The 19,034-nt window shown below is 70.4% G+C and overlaps 5 protein-coding genes across 5 annotated transcripts; 2 read left to right on the top strand and 3 right to left on the bottom strand.

Moving 5' to 3' along the window:
- Positions 1 to 623: 623 nt before the first annotated feature.
- On the bottom strand, positions 624 to 3,915 carry AURANDRAFT_64486 (hypothetical protein; the record flags this gene model as incomplete). The annotated part of the gene is made up of 3 exons (XM_009039030.1): positions 624 to 997; positions 1,150 to 2,023; positions 2,224 to 3,915. The coding sequence occupies 3 exons, from the start codon at positions 3,913 to 3,915 to the stop codon at positions 624 to 626; spliced, it is 2,940 nt and encodes a 979-aa protein (XP_009037278.1).
- A 414-nt stretch (positions 3,916 to 4,329) lies between these two features.
- On the top strand, positions 4,330 to 5,088 carry LHC46 (hypothetical protein; the record flags this gene model as incomplete). The annotated part of the gene is made up of 1 exon (XM_009039147.1): positions 4,330 to 5,088. The coding sequence occupies one exon, from the start codon at positions 4,330 to 4,332 to the stop codon at positions 5,086 to 5,088; it is 759 nt and encodes a 252-aa protein (XP_009037395.1).
- A 1,103-nt stretch (positions 5,089 to 6,191) lies between these two features.
- AURANDRAFT_59047 (hypothetical protein) lies at positions 6,192 to 7,988 on the bottom strand (the record flags this gene model as incomplete). Its single annotated transcript, XM_009039029.1, has 2 exons — positions 6,192 to 7,865; positions 7,968 to 7,988. 2 exons carry the CDS (start codon positions 7,986 to 7,988, stop codon positions 6,192 to 6,194), a joined length of 1,695 nt encoding a protein of 564 aa, XP_009037277.1.
- Positions 7,989 to 9,045: 1,057 nt separating this feature from the next.
- AURANDRAFT_64483 (hypothetical protein) lies at positions 9,046 to 12,306 on the top strand (the record flags this gene model as incomplete). The annotated part of the gene is made up of 2 exons (XM_009039148.1): positions 9,046 to 10,985; positions 11,187 to 12,306. The coding sequence occupies 2 exons, from the start codon at positions 9,046 to 9,048 to the stop codon at positions 12,304 to 12,306; spliced, it is 3,060 nt and encodes a 1,019-aa protein (XP_009037396.1).
- A 2,661-nt stretch (positions 12,307 to 14,967) lies between these two features.
- AURANDRAFT_64482 (hypothetical protein) lies at positions 14,968 to 18,179 on the bottom strand (the record flags this gene model as incomplete). Its single annotated transcript, XM_009039028.1, has 3 exons — positions 14,968 to 16,791; positions 16,993 to 17,161; positions 17,290 to 18,179. The coding sequence occupies 3 exons, from the start codon at positions 18,177 to 18,179 to the stop codon at positions 14,968 to 14,970; spliced, it is 2,883 nt and encodes a 960-aa protein (XP_009037276.1).
- Positions 18,180 to 19,034: the final 855 nt, after the last annotated feature.

The raw sequence follows: 19,034 nt of genomic DNA, 5'->3' as shown, positions 1-19,034 counted from the left end.
GTTGGTGGCACGCGGGGCTTCTGGCAGCGGTTCCTGCGGCACTATAATCCGAAATCCGCGTTCGTCGACCGGCCGGGCAACGCGTGCGGTTTGACGGCCTTCGACGCCTTCGTCGAGGAGATGATTATCGAGGGCCTCGACCGGGCGCAGCCGCCGCCGCACGTGAAGCAGCACGTCTACGTGGCGCGGCCGCTCGACGCGGACAAGGACCGCGTCCAGCTTCAGCGGTGCGCGGGCCTCGCGGGCCTGTGCGACATCGACCCGCTCACGGGCCTCGCGGTCCACCCGACCTACGGCGCCTGGGTGTCGCTGCGCGCCGTCGTCGTCTTCGATCTGGACGGGCCGGAGCACCGGCCGCGGCCCTGCACGGCGACGCTCGCGGACGAGGACCTCGACAAGGCGAAGGGCTACCTCGAGAAGTACGAGGAGCAGGGCGCGACGGACTACGAGGACTGGCACAAGGTGCGCTGCTGCTTGCAGCGCGGCGAGGACCACGCCTTCACGGACAGCCAGCTCCTCTACTACTTCGTCGGCGACGACCCGGACCGGTCCAAGTCGCTCACGAAGGCGCTGCGCTTCCAGATCACGTAAGACTCGCCGCGTCGCTTCCAGATCACGTAAGCCTAGCGCGACGCGAGCTCGCGCTCGAAGCGGATCTTGTCCGCGTTCGCGCGCGCGAGCTGCTTCTTCAAAGCGAAGCGCTTCGCCTGGCTCAGCGCGCCGTCCTGGTGGCGGAGCATGGAGTTGAGGTCGTTGACCTTGGACTGGAGCACGAGCAGGGCCTCCTGGTCCGCGGCGTCGCGCGCGGCCCGCGGCTTGGGCAGGGGCTTCCGGAGGCGGCGCGCGGCGTTCGGCGACGGGTCCCCCAGACCCAGGTTGTGGTCCGAGCCGCCGAGGCGCGGCGAGACCCGGGGGATGGGCTTGGCGAAGGGCGCGGACGGGCCCAGGTCCAGGTTCCGCCGCGGCGGCCGCTGGGCCTTGTCGCGCGGGTCCGGGCCTGGGCAGGACAAGAGTGCGAAATTCCCAACTTCAAAGGCTCCGATCTCGGCCGATTTCCACTCGTTTCGGCTGATTTTTGGACGAGCGATCATCTCTCGGAACGGTCTCGACGCGTGGATGCTTTTTCTAGAACGCGCGCGCGCGGAACACTCACGTTGAAGCGATGTTGAATCACCCTTGTCCTGCCCTGGTCCGGGCTCCAGGCCATCGCGCGGTCGCGGAACTCGCGCTTCGCGGTGGAGATGTTCACGGGCCGCCCGAGCACGGGCTGCGTCTCGTCGTCGGCCTCGCCCTCCCAGGCGCCGACGACGACGTCGCCCCGCGCGCCGCCGCCCAGATCCAGCGGGCTCGGCGGCGCGTTCAGATCCCGGCCGCGCGGGCTGCCGTACTTCAAGACCGCCGGCGCGACGCGCGCGTCGCCGAAGTCCGGGCTCCAGGCCATGTCGCGGTTCGGCACGAGGCCCCGGAGCCGCGACCCGAAGGAGCTCCCCGGCGGCGGCGGCGGCGAGTCGAGCGGCGGCGGCGGCGAGTCCAAGGGCGGCGGCGGCGAGTCCAAGGGCGGCGGCGGCGTGTCCGGCTCGCCCACGGGGCACTTGAGCCGGGCGACGCGCGGGTGCCGCACGTGCTCGACGACGTCGGACGACCCGGGCCGGCTCCGCTGCGCCGGCGGCGACCCCGGCGGCCTGTCGTCGACGAGCGCGCGGGGGCTGTGGCCCTCGTGGAGCCGCGGGCTCCGCGTGTCGTAGGCGTCGCGCCAGCGCGGCGACGCCTCCGGGCCGAGGGGGTCCTTGGGCTGGCCCCGGCGGCCGCGGCCCGACGGCTCCAAGGGCGACGGCGCGCGGTCGCCGACGTTCGCCGGCAGGCGGTCGCGGAGCTTCGCGAGGACCTTGGGCGTGTCCCGCGGGAGGTCCGCGGCCCTGACGCTCCGCTGCGGGTTGCCGTGGAGCACGAGCGTGCGCAGCTCGGGGCAGAGGCCGAGCTCCGGGGGCACGTTGCGGATCGAATTGTTCGCCAGGTCCAGCACCTGGGCAGCACAAGGGTGATTCAACGTCGCTTCAACGTGAGTGTTCCGCGCGCGCGCGTCCCGGAAAAAGCATTCACGCGTCGAGACCGTTCCAAGAGATGATCGCTCGTCCAAAAGTCAGCCGAAACGAGTGGAAATCGGCCGAGATATGAGCCTTTGAAGTTGGGAATTTCGCTCTCTTGTCCTGCCCTGTCCAGCACCCGGAGCCGCGGCGCCGCGTGGACGTCGCCCAGGGACGTGAGGCGGTTGTCCGCGACGTCCAGCGTCTCCAGGCTCACGAGCGCGCCCCAGCCTCTTTGCAAGTCGCCCGCGATGGCGTTCCGCGGCAGGCGGAGGCTCCGCAGCGCGACGCACGCGAAGACGGACCGCGGCACGGCCCGCAGCCGGTTCGACGACGCGTCGAGCTCCGTGAGGTGCGCGCCCAGCGGCGACACGGCGTCCAGGAATTCGTCGCGGTCGATGGCGTTCTCGCGGCAGTCCAGCCGCTTCAGGGGCACGCGCGCGAGCGCCGCGAGGGGCAGCGCCGAGAGCTTGTTGCGGCAGAGCTTGAGCTCCGACAGCGCGGGCCCCAGCTCCAAGAGCACCGCGGCCTCGGGCGGCTGCGCGAGGTCGTTGTTGCTCGCGTCGACGACCTGGACCTTGGCCACCAAGGCCCGTTTCCGCGGGTCCGCGACGTACTCGTCGAGGCCGTCGTCCGCCGCCAGGTCGTCGCGGATCGTCCGCGCGTCGTCGCGGCTCAGCGGGCAGCGCTCGAGCTTGCGGCCCTTGAGGTCGAGCACGCCGCGCGACTCGGGGTCGCGGACGCCGTTCGCGAGAAAACGCAAATCGAGGCGGTCGTCGCCCGACGACGACGGCCGCGCGAGCTCCGCCTCCTCGGGGAGCAGCGACGGGCCCCGGGTCCGTAGATAGGCCTTGAGCCGGTCGCAGCCCTGCGTCAGCAGGTCGCGCCGCAGCGTCCGCAGCGGGTTGCCCTCCAGCGACAACCGATGGAGCTTCGGCAGGTAGCCCAGCGCCGCGGGCACCTCCCCCAGGTCGTTGTTCGACGCGTCGATGGACTGCAGCCCGCCGCAGGCGCCGAGCGCCGGCGGGAGGTGGCGGAGCCGGTTCGCGCCGAGGTCGACGTGCGCGAGCGCGTCCGACGGCTTTTCCAGCGCCACGTCGCCCAAACCGTTGTGCCCCAGAAAGACGTGGCTCAGGTTCGGGAGGTCGGGGATGGCGTAGGTCGCCATGCCGTTGCTCCGCAGGTCCAGGTACGTGAGCCAGCGGCAGTGGCGCACGTCGACGCCCTCGGAGAGCCGGTTCTTGGACAGGCAGAGCGTCCTAGCCTCCTCCGGGAGCCGGTCCACAACTGTCAAACCGCAGTTCTCCGCGTCGACCTTCTGGAGCCGCTCCGGCAGCCGCGGGAGGCACTTGAGGTCGACGTTGCCGCCCACGTCCAGCGCCTCCAGCGCCGCGAGACCGAGGACGCCCGCGTCGAGCGCCTGCAGCCGATTCCGCGGCGCGAGGAGCGTCTTCAGGGACGCGCCGCAGCCCTGGAAGCCGGGGAGGTGCCGGATCTGGTTGTCGCCGCAGTCGAGCACCTCCAGATTCGGCAGGTCGGCGAAGATGCCCTCGGGCAGCGCGCAGAGCCGGTTCTTGCCCACGCGCAGCTGGCGCAGCGTGCCCACGGACCGCCAGTCGCCCGGCAGCTCGTCGAAGAGGTTGCCCGTGGCGTCGAGGCTCCGCAGCTCCACGATCTCCCAGAACTTCTCGTCGGGATCCAGGTCCTCGGGCGTCGGCGCGTAGGCCTCGACGGGCAGCGCCCGCAGGCGCCGGTCGCTCAGCTCGAGGAAGCCCGACGCCCGCGCCCGCCGCAGCACGACGCCCAGCGACTGGGACGTCTTCGCGAACATGACGTTGGTATCCGTGTTCTGGTGGGCATGCTGCTGGAAGACGGGGTTGGCCTGCCGCCTTGCCATTGCGACAACCGCGGCGGGCAGCGCAAGCGGGGCAGCGGTGATACTGCCGCGGATTTGACCTCTCTCTCTCTCTCTCCTCCAGTTTTGCACGCGATCATCAGCCGCAGCCAACTTCGAGGTGAGAGGGTGGCCTCGTCTTTCGCCGGTCGCTGTGGCCCCGACAGCGCCGGCTTCCCTCCCACCCGTCGCAACACGCCCAGCCATCGACGGCAAAGTCGACGCCGGGCGCTGAAGCGTCGTCGCGTCCCGTGGTTCGCGCCCGGGACGACGCGCTCCAAAATCCCGCCATCGCGCGATCCAATGCGTGCGCGCGCAGTAACGCTCACGCAACAACCTCCCAGGTACATCATGAAGCTCATCCTCGCCCTCGCCGCCAGCAGCGTCACCGCCTACGTCGCGCCCGTCGCGCCGCGCGCGGCGACGCGCGTGTCCGAGACCAAGGCGGACCTCGAAGCGCTCGCGACGAACCTCAACCCCATCGTCGGCTACTGGGACCCGCTCAACGTCGCGGACACGGTCGACGGCGCGTTCTACGGCTTCGACAACGCGGGCGCCATCGCCTGGTGGCGGCAGGCGGAGATCAAGCACGGCCGCGTCGCGATGGCCGCGTTCGTCGGCTACTGCGTGCAGGCCAACGGCTACCACTGGGGCACGAAGATGACCCTCGGCGGCGCGGACTGGCCCACGGGCAGCCCGGCCGAGCAGTGGGACGCGCTCCCCGCCGCGTCCAAGTGGCAGATCATCCTCTTCGTCGGCATCATGGAGCTCTTCGCGGAATCCGTGCCGCCGCACTACATGAAGGGCGGCCAGCCGGGCAAGTTCCCGTCCTTCGCCGAGGCCTACAAGGAGGGCCGCGGCTTCCCCCACCCCGTGCCCTTCGACCTCTACGACCCCTTCGGGTTCTCGAAGAACCGGTCGCCCGAGGCCAAGGCCCGCGGCCTCCTCGTCGAGATCAACAACGGCCGCGCGGCCATGCTCGGCATCTTCGGCTTCCTCGCCGAGTCCAAGGTGTCCGGCTCCGTGCCCGTCCTCACGGGCCTCGGCATCCCCCACTACGACGGCGACTACATGGCGCCCTTCGCCGCCAACTTCCACATCGGCGCCTAGGCGCGCGCGGATGTGCGTCGCTGCGCTCCCGGGCGGGGACGGCTGCGCGACCCCCGCACATAAAAAAACAACTCGATGTCGCGACCCGGCCCGAGTTCCTAGTACGGTACCTTTATCGCCCGTAGAGCGGCTTGTAGGCCGCGGGGAGGTACTCGGACTCGCCGCCGGCGCCCGTCTCCAAGACGAGCACCTCAAGCATTCCCGCCTTGTCGACCTCCGCGACGTCGGCCGGGTCGTAGAGCGCGTCGGCGAGCGCGACGGTGAGCGTGTCCCCGGCTTCTGGCTCATCCAGCGGCGGCGCGCCTTCCACCACGACGTGCACGACGTGCGACCCGGCGCCGAGCGCGTCCGGCGGGTCGTCGGCGAGCGCCTCGACGACGCGCGCGAGCGCCGGCCCGCAGTCGTAGGACGCGTCGCCGTGCCAGACGCGGAGCTCGCTCGGCAAGTTCGCCCCCACCCCGAGCCACGTGTGCGCGCGCGGTAGCGTCCGCATGCCCCGGTTCCGCCACGATGCGCCGCCCGCGTCGACGGCGAGGTCCACGGCGGGCATGACGTGGCGGAGCGTGCCGCCGCGCACGTGGACGCCCAGGCAGAGCCGCGCGGCCGGCGGCGGGAGGTCCGGCGCGAGCCACAGGTCGTCGCAGCTGCTCGGGTTCACCCAGCCCTCCGCCCTTTCGGCGTCGTCGACGCCGTCGGGCACCTTGGCGAAGCCGTCGCCGTCGAGGACCCAGGTCGGCCAGTCGCTCACCATGCCCGCCGGCAGCATGTCCGCGCGGCTGCTCACGCCGTCGAGGAGCCGCAGGAAGGGCCGCGGCTCCGACGGCGCCGTGCCCACGACGTCCGCGCCCGGCGGCGGCGTGCTCGGCGGCGTCGCCCACAGCGCGGTTGCGCACGGCGTACGTGGCGGCGTCGCCGACAGCGCGTTGGCGCTTACAGCGAGCAGCAGCAGCGATGACATGGCGACCATCGTGCCAGGGTCAAGCAGAGTCAGACTTCACCTTGCAGGAAACGAGCCGCTCCAGGGCACGCGCGAGACAAACACCAACCTCCATGGCACCCCTTACGAGACGGCGGGTTTTGCCCGCTCCCCCCTGGTCGCCGGGTCAGCCCCCCTTGATGAGGTCCGCGGCCTTCTCCGCGAGCGCGACGGTCGACGCGGCCGTCTGGCCGCCCGGCAGCGTCGGCATCACCGACGCGTCCACCACCCGCAGGTTCGAGACGCCGATGACCTTGAGGTGGTTGTCGACGACGGCGAGGGCGTCGCTGGACTCGCCCATCTTGCAGGTCCCGACGACCGCGTTCGCGGTATGAGCGGTGTTCCGCACGTAGGCCGCCAGTTGGCGCTCGTCCGCGACGTCCTCCCCCGGGAACTCCTCGTGTCCCGCGTAGGCGCTCAACGGCGCCCGGCTCGCGATGGACCGCGCCTTCTGGAGCGCCTTGACCATGGTCATGACGTCGGCCTCGTCGGAGAGGTACGCGTTCTCGATGACGGGCTTCGCCGCCGGGTCCCGGGACGCGAGTTTCACCTCGCCCGCGCGGCTCTTGGGCCGGGCGACGATGGTCTGGATCGTCAAGCCGTCGGGGTGGTCCACGGCGGCCTCGTAGGAGTCGGAGATGGTAGACATGCCGTCGGGCGTGATCGACTTCGTCGCGAGGAACCGGAACTGGACGTCGCAGTCGCCGTCGCCGGCGCCGACCTTGGCGAAGCCGCCGTGGTCGCAGCCCGGCGAGGCCAAGGGGCCCCGGCCGAGGAAGAGCCACTGGAGGAGCGCCTTGGGCGAGGTCTTCGTCGTCCCGGGGATCCGGAGCTGCGTCGAGTGGCTCTTGCCCTGGGCCTTGGCCGACCCGCGCCAGGACACGAGGCAGGCCGGGTGGTCCTGCAAATTCTTGCCCACGCCCGGCCGGTCCGCGACGACGGGGATGCCGAACTCCTCGAGCTGCGCTTTCGCGCCGACGCCGGAGAGCATGAGCATCTGCGGCGAGTGGACCGCGCCGCCGGAGAGGATCACCTCGCCGCCGCAGGCGATGCCCGAGACGCCGCCGAAGGCGAACTCGACGCCCGTGGCCTTGTTCGCGTTCCACGTGACGCCGGAGAGCGCCGCGCCGCGGACCACGTCCAAGTTCGCGCGCCGCCGGACCTTCCGCGGGAGGTAGGCCGTCGCCGCGTCCACCCTTGCCCCCTTGCGCTGGCTCACGGCGAAGCGGCCGAAGCCGACCTGGGACGTGGACCAGTCGTTGAAGTCGCCGTTGCGCACGCCGCCGTCCTCGACGGCGGCCTCGACGAACGCCGTCGACATCTCGTTCGTGTAGGGCACGTGGCTCGACGCGTAGGGCCCGCCGACGCCGTGGTAGTGGTTCGCTCGGTGCGCCGGCACGAGGCAGTCCTCGGCCTTCTTGAAGTAGCCGAGCATCTCTTCCGCCCCCCACGAGTCGTCGCCGCACGCGGCCGCCCACGCGTCGTAGTCGTTGGCCGAGCCCCGGTTGTAGAGCATGACGTTCGTCAGGGAGCTGCCGCCCAGGCCCTTGCCCCGGCAGACGTAGAGGCTCCGGTCCGCGACGGCCTCGGACGGCCTCGTCGCGAAGTTCCAATCGTACGCGGACTTGAAGAGCTTGAGGATGGCCACGGGGATCTTCACGAGCGGCGAGTTCGGGCCCCGGTCGCCGGCCTCGAGCACGAGCACCTTCTTGCTCGGGTCCTCGCTGAGGCGGTTCGCGAGCACGCACCCCGCCGTCCCGCCGCCCGCGATGATGTAGTCGTAACTCGTCGTCGCGACCTTCTTCGCGACGGCCGCCGGCGACGGCGACAACATTCCCATACGCGGCGCCGCGCGGAGCCCCGCGGGGGCGCGCAGCGCGCCCGCGAGGGCCGCCACAGCAACTAGGACGAGGGTGCGTCCCATGCTTCTCGGCCTCAACCTGGCGGATTTGGCTCGCCTCGGCGCCGCACGAGCGCGAGCGCTGAGCGCGGCTCCAAGCCTCGTCCAAGTCCTCGTCGACGCGTCCGCCGATGCCTCCCCCCGCGCCGCCGGTCGCCCCACGCGTTACACGTCCGGCCCCGGCGCGAGGCGGCCGTAGGCGTCGTCCTCGCGGCGCGCGACGCGCCGGTCGCGGCAGCGGAGCAGCGCGCGCGCGGCGAAGACCGCGGCGGAGAGGACGACGGCGCAGCCCGGGACGATCACGGCCGTCTGCGCGTCGCGGAAGGTCACCATCTGATAGTCCGGCGCGTGGCCCGTGTAGACCCAGGCGATCTGCGACACCGTCCAGAGCGCCGCGTAGCCCAGGGAGACGAAATAGTGCGGCTTGAAGTCGATCGTGAGCCGGTTCAGCGCGGCGTCGACGCACAACAGGCAGAAGCACAGGCCGTGCATCGTGAGGCAAGAGAAGGAGCAGTAGGAGCCCTCCTCGCTGTAGACCAGGGTCCAGAAGCCCAGCACGATCAGCGGCTCGACGACGATCGCGGTCGCGAAGACGGCGCGCGCGAGCGCTTTCGCCCGCGGGTAGTCCTCCTCGTCCTTGGTCCGCCGGAGCGCGAAAACGAGGCCGACGCAGGAAATGATGAAGTGGACCGTCGACACGAAGAAGCCCCAGTTCGTCAGGAAGACCACCGGCGGCCGCCGCATGGACCAGGGGAACCAGTCCAGCGCGAAGCCGCAGCCCAACAGCCAGCCGAGGGCGAAGACGCGCACGGCGAGGAACGCTTTCGGGGGCAGCGTCGCCGACGTGAAGATGGACCGCAGGGTCGAAGAGGCGTCGTCCTCCATCGCGATTGGGCAGCAGCAGGACTGCACGGTAGAGGCGTCTTCCTGCGCCATCGACGATTGGGCAGAAGACGACACGGCATCGTCAAGGGGTGCACTGCTCGACCAACACGAATCCAGCTCCTTCGATCGCATGGCCGCCGATCGCATGGCCAGGTAGCAGAGGTTGAAGCGTAGCAGAAGAGGCTGAACACCCATGATGCCGCGCAACCCCATGGTGCGGCTCCCCCAGGACGAGGGCAGCGAGTCCGGCGTGGAGCTGCTCGACGTCAACGACGACGAGCCCGAGGGCGGCGCGAACGGCTTCCACCACGCCGCCGGCGTGCACAAGCCGCCGGCGCCGCGGGGCAAGCGCCACGCCTTCGTCGGCGGCGTCATCGCGCTCACCGTCGTCGCCGTCATCTTCTTCACGGCCATCGGCGCGCGCCACGGCCCGCCGGACGGCGACGACGGGCTCGCGGCGACGCTCGACCGCGTCGGCGCGGCGCTCGAACGGCTCGCCGCCGCGGGCGGCGACGACGACTTCCTCGGCGCGCTCCTCGCGGGCATGGAGAGCGCGTCCGACGCCTGCGACGACAAGTACTACCCCAACGGCACGGCGCCGCCGGCGGACAAATTCGGCGTCTACGCCGACTACGACGCCGACGAGCTCGTGCTCGCGGTGCCCGACGCCCTGCTCGGCAAGCCGTTCACGGTCATCGCGACGACGACGCGCGTCACGGGCGAGGACGCGGGCCTCATGCACTACGGCGTCGGGACCGACGACTCCTTCTTCGCGTTCCGCCGCGCCGCGCACGCGAAGGAGGTCCACGTCACGCGGCCGGAGCTCTCGGTGCGGGAAGCCACCGCGCGCTACGACGCGGGCGCGCGCGACGGCCTCGGGGACGTCGGCTGGTCGTCGTCGCTGCCTCTGGCCGTGGAGGGCGGCTGCGGCAACGCGACGATGTTGTCGGTGTTCGACTGGGTCGTGCTCGAAGGTCTGTCGGTCGTCGACGTCTTCAGCTACTGCCTCAGCGGCGAGCTCCGGCTCAAGCGCGCGGCGGCCTTCGAGCGCAACGTCCAGTTCGTCGTCGCCTGCTCGAACTGGGACAACTACGACGTCTACGAGGAGGACGCGAACGCCGTCGAGATCGCGTATTCCTTGGCGCTGCTCCCGGACGAGCCGATGCCGATCCGCCGCGGCGACGACCGCGTGGGCTTCTTCGGCTCGACGTACACGCAGCTCGGCCCCCTGCCGAAAGCGCTCTTGGACGACGACGGGACGGCGTCGCGCGTGCTCGAGGACGACGCGGACACGCGGATAAATTTCATCCACAAGCGGCGGCTGGACAAGTCCGACGACTGCGCGAAGGATCTGTGCAAGCCCCGGGTCCCCATCACCTACCACCTGGACCCGTCGATCCCCGCGCCCCTCTGGGACGTCATCGCCGACGGCGTGCTCGCGTGGAACCCGGCCTTCGAGGCGCTCGGCTTCGCGGACGCGATCGTCGTGAAGCGGCCGACGGACGCGGACTGGCCGGACGACTACGACCCCGGCGACGTGCGCTTCAGCTCCGTGTCCTGGCTGCCCTACCCGTCGCTGGGTTTGGCGATCGGGCCGTCCGTCGTCGACGCTCGCTCCGGCGAGATCCTCTACGCGAACATCGTCTTCGGCGAGGGGTGGGTCCGCGCGTTCTCCGGGAGCTGGCTCGACGCCGCGGAGCTCGCGCCGAAGAGCGGCCGCCGGCGGCGCGCCGTCGACGACCGCGACCACGGCCACGGCCGCCGGCAGCGCGCCTTCGACGACCACGATCACCACGACCACGGCCGCCGGCGGCGCGCCGTCGACGACCGCGGCCACGACCGCGGCCGCCGGCAGCGCGCCTTCGACGACCACGATCACCACGACCACGGCGACGGCCGCTGCAGCTGCCACCAGTCCGCGAGCGCGGCGCTCGGCGGCTTGGACCTGGCGACGATGGGACGGGACCTCAAGGACGCGACCGTGTCGTCCGTCGAGTTCTTGGAGGCGGGGCTCCGGGACGTCGTCGCCCACGAGGTGGGCCACACGCTCGGCCTGCGCCACAACTTCAAGGCGTCGGCGCTCTACAGCAACGCGGAGATCCACGCGGCGTCGGCCGAGAGCCGGCGCGTCGCGTCGTCGGTGACAGGGCAGCACAAGAGAGCGACATTCCCAACTTCAAAGGCTCATATCTCGGGCCGTTTTCCACTCGTTTCGGCTGATTTTTGGACGGACGATCATCTCTCGGAACGGTCTCGAAGCGTGGATGCTTTTCCCGGAACGCGCGCGCGCGGAACACTCACGTTGAAGCGACGTTGAATCACCCTTGTGCTGCCCAGGTCGGTCATGGACTACATCGGCCCGTCCGTCGCCCTGGACGCGAGGAGCCAGGGCGCCTACTTCATGGAGGGCGTCGGCGTCTACGACGCCTTCTGCATGGCCTACGGCTACACGGTCCTCGAGGGCACGCCCGACGAGCAGCACGCGCAATTATTGGCGATCGCGGCGCGCGCGGACGGCGACCGGACGCTCGCGCGGCTCGACGACGGCGACGCGGACGTGTCCAACGACCCCCTGGCCCGGCGCTACGACCTGACGAGCGACGCGACGGAGTGGTGCGAGACCCAGGCGTCGCTGACGACCAACCTGCTCCGGCGGCTCGACGACGACGACGCCTTGCCGCCCGCTAGAGAAGCCCAGCTCTCGACGGCCTGGAGCCGGCGCTACGAGTACTACTACGCCGCCGCGGGGCGGGCGCTGCGGGTCTGGTGGTCCCAGTGCGGCAGCCACCTGCCGAACTACGTGCGGGGCTTGACCCTCGACCGCACGGATCGGGACGAACTGTCGAAGCCCGTCGATCGCGGGACGCGCGAGCGCGCGCTCCACCTGCTATCCACGGCGCTCCGGTCGCCGGACCTCGCCGTGCCGCCGCGGCGCTTGCTCGCGCGGGCGGCGACCTTCGCCGACGCGTCCTACAAGTGGGGGCTCGCCTCGGACTACGACGCGTGGCTCCAGGTCGCGCACGACCGCCGCGTGGCCGTCATCGACGAGCTCCTCGACTTCGAGTCGCTCCGCTGGTACGACACGCTCGGCTGGCTCGAGGAGGGCGCGGCGCGGCGCGCGCCGCGCTTCGACTCGGCGTACGTGCTCGCGAACCTGACGGACGCGTTGCTCGCGACGGCCGCGGCGGACGAGGGTCTCCTGCCGGAGGCGCTCGCCGCGGCCTGGCTCGAGAAGCTCCGCATCCTCCACGCGGACACGGCGAACGCGACGACGTTGATGAAGGCGATCGCCGAGCGCGCGGGCGACCCGTCCTACGAGAGAGACCCGCCGCCCGTGAACCACGTCCGCGTCCGCGCGGCCGCGCGCGGCGCGCTGGCGCGGGCGCTGGCGCTCATCGGCGGCTCCGAGCGGCTGTTCCTGGCCGAGGAGGCCGACAAGATCCGCGCGGTGCTGTAATCAAGTCTGTATTGGGCGGGGCCTTTGTTGAAGATATGATGAAGCCTTGTTGAACAGCTCCTCTCGCCGGGAGGGGCCGAGAACGCAGACCACTATCCTCGTCTTACGACGTGCTACACGCCACCTGCGCGGCAACAATAGAAATTGCATCCGCGCGCAGCTCCGGGCCTAGCAGCAGCCCTGCAACACATCCACGCGCAGCACCGGCCCCAAAAGCGGCACCGGCAAGGCAAGCAGCGGGACATCCGCACTTAGCACCAGCTCCACAAAGCACACCATGGGCGCCATACCGCCGGACATCCAGGCCGTCATCACCGTCGCCATCGGCGCGTCGCAGGTCGTCGCGGCCTTCGTCGTCGTCTTCGGCGCCGTCGTCGTCGGCAAGTACCCCGCGGTCGTCGCGCCGCTGAACCCGTCCGGCCCGCTGGGCCGGGCCACGGGCGTCGTCGAGTACTTCGCGGCCGTCTACGACTTGCGAGAGGCCGACGTCCGCGCGGCGGGCGGCGTCGACGCCGCGCTCAACGTGCGGCGCCTCGCGATGCGCGTCGATCTCTGCGCGCTCTGGACGCTCGCGTCGATCCCCATCTGCGTCTGGTACGCGGTCAACGAGGAGGGCAACACGGCGGGCGGCTTCGCGCGCGTCTCGCTGGCCAACGCGGAGCCGCGCCGCGGGCCCTACGACTTCTCCAAGCTCTGGGCGATGACGGCGGGCATGTACCTCATGGTCTTGACGGCGTGGAAGGTCGTCGGCGACTACGACGAAAAGGCCGAGGCGTTGATCGAGGAGGCGGCGGCGGAGCCGCGGCCGGCGGACTTTGTGGTCGTCGCGACGGCCGTGCCGTCGGGCGACGACGCGGCCAAGGTCGGCGAGGCGCTCGGCGGCGGGACGGCGGCGCTCGTGCCGGACCTCTCGCGCGCCGTCGAGACGGACGAGGAGACGCGGGCCGTCGCCGAGGAGGCCGCGGAGGCCGAGAAGAAGCTCGCCGCGCTCGGGGGCAAGGTGGGTAGCGTCGCGGCCAAGGCCAAGGCGAAAGCGCTCGCGGCGGCGTTCCAGCCCGGCGGCGTCCGCGAGCGCACGCGGCGTTTGGTGGCGGCCTACCGCGCCTGCGGCAAGGCGGAGACGGCCGCGGCGGCGCACGCGGCGAAGAAGCCGCCGAGCGACCCCGTCCGCGCCAAGGCGCACGCGCTCCAGGGCGAGCTGGCAGTCAAGGCCCGGACCGCGGCGCGCGAGGCCTGCGACAAGGCGCGCGCGTCCTACACGCGGGCCGCGGCGGCGCCCGTCGAGAACTCCGCGGCCGCGGTCGTCGAGTTCCGATCGGGCGCCGAGGCGGCGGCCGCGACGTCGTCGACGGCCTACGACGCGACGCCGGCGCCGGAGGCCCGCGACATCCACTGGGCGCGCCTCGAGAAGTGCGGCGTCGATCCCAAGAGCGACAAGCTCAAGGCCGCGCAGGCGCTTGTCGTCAAGGGCTCAATATACCTCTTTTATTCGATCATCTTGACGGCGCTCGAGGTCCTCATCCTGTACCTCATGCGCCTGGCCGCGGGGCTCGGCGGGCCCGTGGCGACGGTGCTTGCCGCGGCGGCGCTCATCGTGCCGACGTTCCTCAAGTCGTTCATGCTGAGCTTCATGGCGACGATCCTGCGCGCGGTCGACGAGAAGCTCAAGACGACGCTGTGGACGGAGTCGGCGCTCCAGCGGTCCTGTGTCGAGTCCTACGTCTTCTTCCTCGCGCTGATCGGCTTTTTAGCGCCGTTGTTGGGCGGCAATCTGTTGGCGGCGGCGTACGGGCGCGACGCGGATCCGGCGGCGATCCCCCACACGGCGGCGCTGTCCATGGGCGGCGCGGCCTACGCGAACGCGACGCTCATCCTCTTGAAGTGCGGCGGTCTCGTGTCCGGTCTCACGCGCGTCGTGCCCTTCTTTGTCTACCGCGCGAAGCTCGCCTTTCTTGCAAAGACGGACGAGGAGGTGCGAGCGCTGACGAAGCCGCAAACCGTGAACGTGGCGCCGCTCGCGGGCTGGGAGTCCTTCGCGTTTCTCTTGGCGGCTGTGTATATGCCGGTGGCGCCTTATGTGGTGGTGATCTGCCTCGCGTATTTGGCGCTCATGCTCCCCGCGATCAAGGTCGAGGTCTGCGCGGTGAACTCGTACCCGTACGACACGCGGGGCGCGCTCCACTCCCTCGGCGTGAACCAGACCTGGGCGATCCTCGCCTTCGCGCTCGCGCTCCAATTTCTCGTCGTCCTCGTCGGCGGCGACTGGGTGCCGGCCGTCGCGGCGTTGCCGGCGTTCGGCGTGCTCGTCGACGGCTACCGGCGGAGCTTGGCGCGGCGCGCGGCGACGACAGCCGCGCTCGCGGCGATCCAGGAGGGCAAGGGCGCCGAGGACGCCGAGGCCGCCGCGCCGCCGGCCTGCGAGTGGCTCGCGCCCGAGGCGCTGCCGGCCGCCGGGTCGGCCGTCGCCGAGGCCGCGCTCCCGGGCCCGCCGCGCGAGGACGACGAGGACCTCGCGGCCCGCGTCGCCGCGGCGGTCGCGTACCTCGAGCGCAACGAGGCGTCGACGTCGACGGCGGCCGACGGCGCCGCGGCGAAGGACGTCCTGCTGAAGAACGTCGCGGTCGACGTCGCCGCGGACCATGCTTTTGCCGATTAAGACCCTTACCAGATGCTCGTGTCGAAGGATAGGCGGTCCCGGGCGAGCCCGAGCGCCGCGTCGAGGGCCCGCGCGTCGGCGTCGGGCGCGTCCGGGTCCGCGACGACGAGGCACGCGGCGGCGGCGTCGGCCGCGCCGTCCGGGACGAGCCACGTGCGCGCGAAGCGGCTGACCTTGCGGTTCGTCGTGTCGAGGGCGACGGCGGGCCGCCCGAGGAGCGTCGCGATGATGACGCCGTGGAGCCGGTCCGTGATGACGACGTCGCCCGCGCCGACGGCGTTCGACGCGCGCTGGCTCCGCTCCGCGGCGAGGAGGTGCGGCGCGCCCTGGTGCGCCTCGAGGACGCAGTGGCCGTTGGTCGCGCAGAAGACCTCGACGTCCATGGGGCCCTCGTGGGGCTGGAGGTCGTCGAAGACGAGCTTCACGCCGTTCCGGAGCGCGAACGCCTTCAGCGCGGCCCGGTCCCGCGCGCCGGAGCCGCGCTTCTCGGAGTCGCCGCGCGCGATCCACGCCACGGTGGCGTTGTTCGACGCGCGCACGCGGTGGTGCTGCTGGAAGCTCGACCGCTTCGTGGGGTTGGCGATGGACACCTGGTCCGTCGTCTCGACGAACTTGGACCGCGCCAGCGGAGGCTTCGATTGACCCGTCGCCGCGGCGAGCGTGTCCGCGAGCGCGAAGGCGCTGTCCGGCGCGAGCCTCGCGGCGCAGGCGCCGCCGCAGGCCTTTTCGAGGTGGCCGTGGGAGACGGCGTCGCGCGCGAAGAGCGTGAGGTTGCCGTGGCGCCGGTAGGTCTCGAGCTTCGAGAGGTTCGCGTCGTCGTAGATGACCGTGTTCGGCAGCACCACGAGGCGGTAGTCCGGCAGGGCCTCGAGGGCCGCCCAGCGGAAGTGCTCGTAGCCCGCGTAGAGGTCGCCCATGTTGCCGCCGCCGTGGAAGAGCACCGCGCGCCGCGGCTTCGGCGGGAACTGGTCCCGCAATCGCTCGAAGTCGCAAAAGGGCACGGCCTGGATCGACTGGGCCTCCGTCGCCGCGCAGACGAATTCGACGCGCACGTCGATGTGGAGCGCCTCGAGGAGCTTGAGCTCGCCCTGGAAGATGAGCGTGTCGCCGAGGTTGCCGTGCGTCGGGAAGTCGAGGAGCGCGATTTCGTCGACGCCTTCGAGCGCGGCCCCGACCCGCTCGAGGAGCACCCGCTCCAGCGCGACGGCGCGGTCGTGGAGCGCCGCCCCGCACTCCGTGAGCCAGTCCGTGGAGCGCTTCTTCGCCTGGCGGTCCAGCAACCGGTCCGAGAGCCCCGCGAGCCGCTTCCGCCGCCGCTGGGCCTTCTCGCGCTGCGCGTCGCACGCGCGGTCGCCGTCGTCCTCGAGGAGCTCGCAGGCCTTCCACATGGGTCTATTGGTGTACTCGCCCGTCTGCGGGTCCGTCGTCCCGAGCCACATCAAGGGCTCCGCGCCCGGCGGCCGCTCGACCTCGGCCGCCGGCGGCGGCCGCGACCGCTCCGCGGCGTCCCACAAAAAGTCGAAGATGGCGCCGTCGAAGTCGCGGTCGCCGTAGCCCAGCAGGCAGGGCGGGTCGTCGTCGCAGGACGACACGTCGAAGTGCTGGTTGCTGAACGCGTCCGCGAAGTCGAACATGGACTTGCAGTCGACTTCGACGAGAAACCCCGTGTCGCAGAGCATGGCGCAGAGCGCCGCGTTCGAGTAGTGGCGCTCGTCGCAGTCCCGCGCGACCGTGATGTCGTAGGCCTGGTCGTTGTAGTGCATGCGCCAGCCCACGTAGCGGCCCATCTTGTCGTAGACGTCGAACTCCGACGGCTGGAACGACGACACCTGGGCAGGAAACAAAAATATTCGACACGACTTCAATATACAAGTATTCGCACGGTTTTGACATAGTGTTTCTACTGTCTACAAAGAACCCGCCGAGAGAACACGATCCATCCAAAAATCAGTCGAATCGACTTCGATATGACCGAGATAGAGACGTTTGAAGTTTTGCCGGACAGGGCCGTTCCACTGGTCGTTTCCCACACTGGACGACACGTCCGCGTTGACCCCAAAGTAGTCGCCCTTGAAGGTCTTCTCGAACTCGCCGGCGGACGCCACGAGGCCGTTGACGATGATGGAGTCGGGGCCGATGCCCCGCGGCGACGCGCGGCCGTCGCGGCCCGCGATCCAGTGGAACTTGTCGTCGTGGAGCCTGGGCAGGAAAAGAGAGATTCAAGGTCGCTTCAACGTGAGTGTTCCGCGCGCGCGCGTTCCGGAAAAAGAATCCACGCTTCGAGACCGTTCCGAGAGATGGTCGCTCGTCCAAAAATCAGCCGAAACGAGTGGAAAACGGCCGAGATAGGAGCCTTTGAAGTTGGGAATTTCGCTCTCTTTTCCTGCCCTGCGTGGAGCCGCGCGTGCTTCAGCGGCCAGAGGACCATGCCCAGGAAGATGTCGTCGTCCCAGAAGCGCTCCATGAAGCAGCCGCCCGTGCGCCGCGTGTCGACGCCGACGTCGTTCGCCTCGCCGATGTCGCAGCCGTCGTCGCGGTTATGGGCGACGAGGTCGCCGCGGCGCCCGAAGCCGAAATCGAGCGACGCGGCCGCGAGGTGGCGCGCGAGGCCCGCCGTCATGATGGACCCGAAGCCCACGGCGAAGGGCGCCGCGTGGAAGTCGCTCCGCTCCATGAAGAAGCTCCAGACGAACTCGTCGGCCGAGAACGCGTCGTCCTTCGTGTCGGGGGCCAATTTGATGCGCTCCGGCGCAAGCAGCCCCGCGGCGACGCGGTCCACGAACGCGTAGCTGTCGTCGTCGATGCGCCCCCAGTGCGTCGGCCCGCTCGCGTGGGCCGCGAAGAACTCGACGGCGCGCAGCAGTTTCAGGAGCACCGTGTACCGCGTGTCGTCGAAGTCGTCCAAAAACTCCACATCGTCCCTCCGCTCGCGCTCGCTCGCGAGCGCCGCCGCGGCGGCGCCGTCCGTCGCCCGGGCGACGAAGAAGCGCACGGCGACGGCCGCGGCGCCCCGCGACCGCGTGACGGTCGCGGCGGCCGTCGTGCACCAGGTGCCGCGGATGGCGTCGCGGTTCGCGACGTTCTTCGGGCCGCTCGTCGTCGTCACGAGCAGCCGCACGCGCGCCGAGGCGGGGAGCGCCTGGGGGCAGCTCTCGAGCGCCGCGACGCTGCAGAGCGCTGCAACGAGACAGCTCAAAGAGCGCTGCAGGCAGCCCATCGTCGCTGCGCGCCCGTGAAGCCGAACGTGCGAACCGTGAAGCTAACGTTGCTTCTCGAGCTGGGCTTTGTTGTGGCAGAGCACACCCAAACCTTTGGGTGGTGAACACCCGATTAGCCCTCGATGGGCCTCAAAGCGGCGCGTAGGCCGCGGTAGCCGAAGGAAAAACGGCCCCGGCCGCGGCGCATGTACCCCACGAGGGCGCGGAGCCGTTCCAACCGTTCGTGATGGCGACTTCGCGGCTCAAAACGGTCGCGTGACAGCGGTAGGCGGCCCACGCTCTCAGAGGCCCGAGTGCGGACTCGTCGGAAACGCTGCTTCTGGCTCGTTTGGGGCGTGTGCGGGTCCTTAGTGATGGTATAAGAGATTCCGCGTGCTTGGTTCGATGCGTGCGGGCCCAAAACGTGACTGCGCGCGCGGCCGAAGCTCGGCGCCGACGACATTCCCGACGCGTTGACCGCGGGCATCCGGAGCGCCACACGTGCGAGGCGCTGGCCACATCCCTCCGGTGGGTCATATACTCGGTCCGGAAGCGTCGTGTGACCTCGGAAAACGTGTTGAAGTCGTGGATCGCGGACCCCATACACTGCAGCCCTACCGAATGATCTCTGCCGCTGCGATTCTCGTCACCAACGTCCACGGCGACGAGCCCGAGCACACCATCGTCGTCGTATGAGATCTACGTGGCCTCCGGCTAGAAATTTCCAGCGACAACGACATTTTTGACCCGTTCGCGAATCTGGTGCTCGAGCGCATACAGCCTCATCTCGGGCGGAGCACCTACCTCTTAATCCGAGCTTCTAGTGGGCGCCTCTCGGTCGAGCTTCGACGCCGGACTCTGGCGCCTCTAGGGAC

This window comes from Aureococcus anophagefferens, assembly GCF_000186865.1.
Source record: "Aureococcus anophagefferens unplaced genomic scaffold AURANscaffold_10, whole genome shotgun sequence".
Classification (NCBI taxonomy): domain Eukaryota; class Pelagophyceae; order Pelagomonadales; family Pelagomonadaceae; genus Aureococcus; species Aureococcus anophagefferens.
This window is presented reverse-complemented; position numbering and strand designations above follow the sequence as displayed.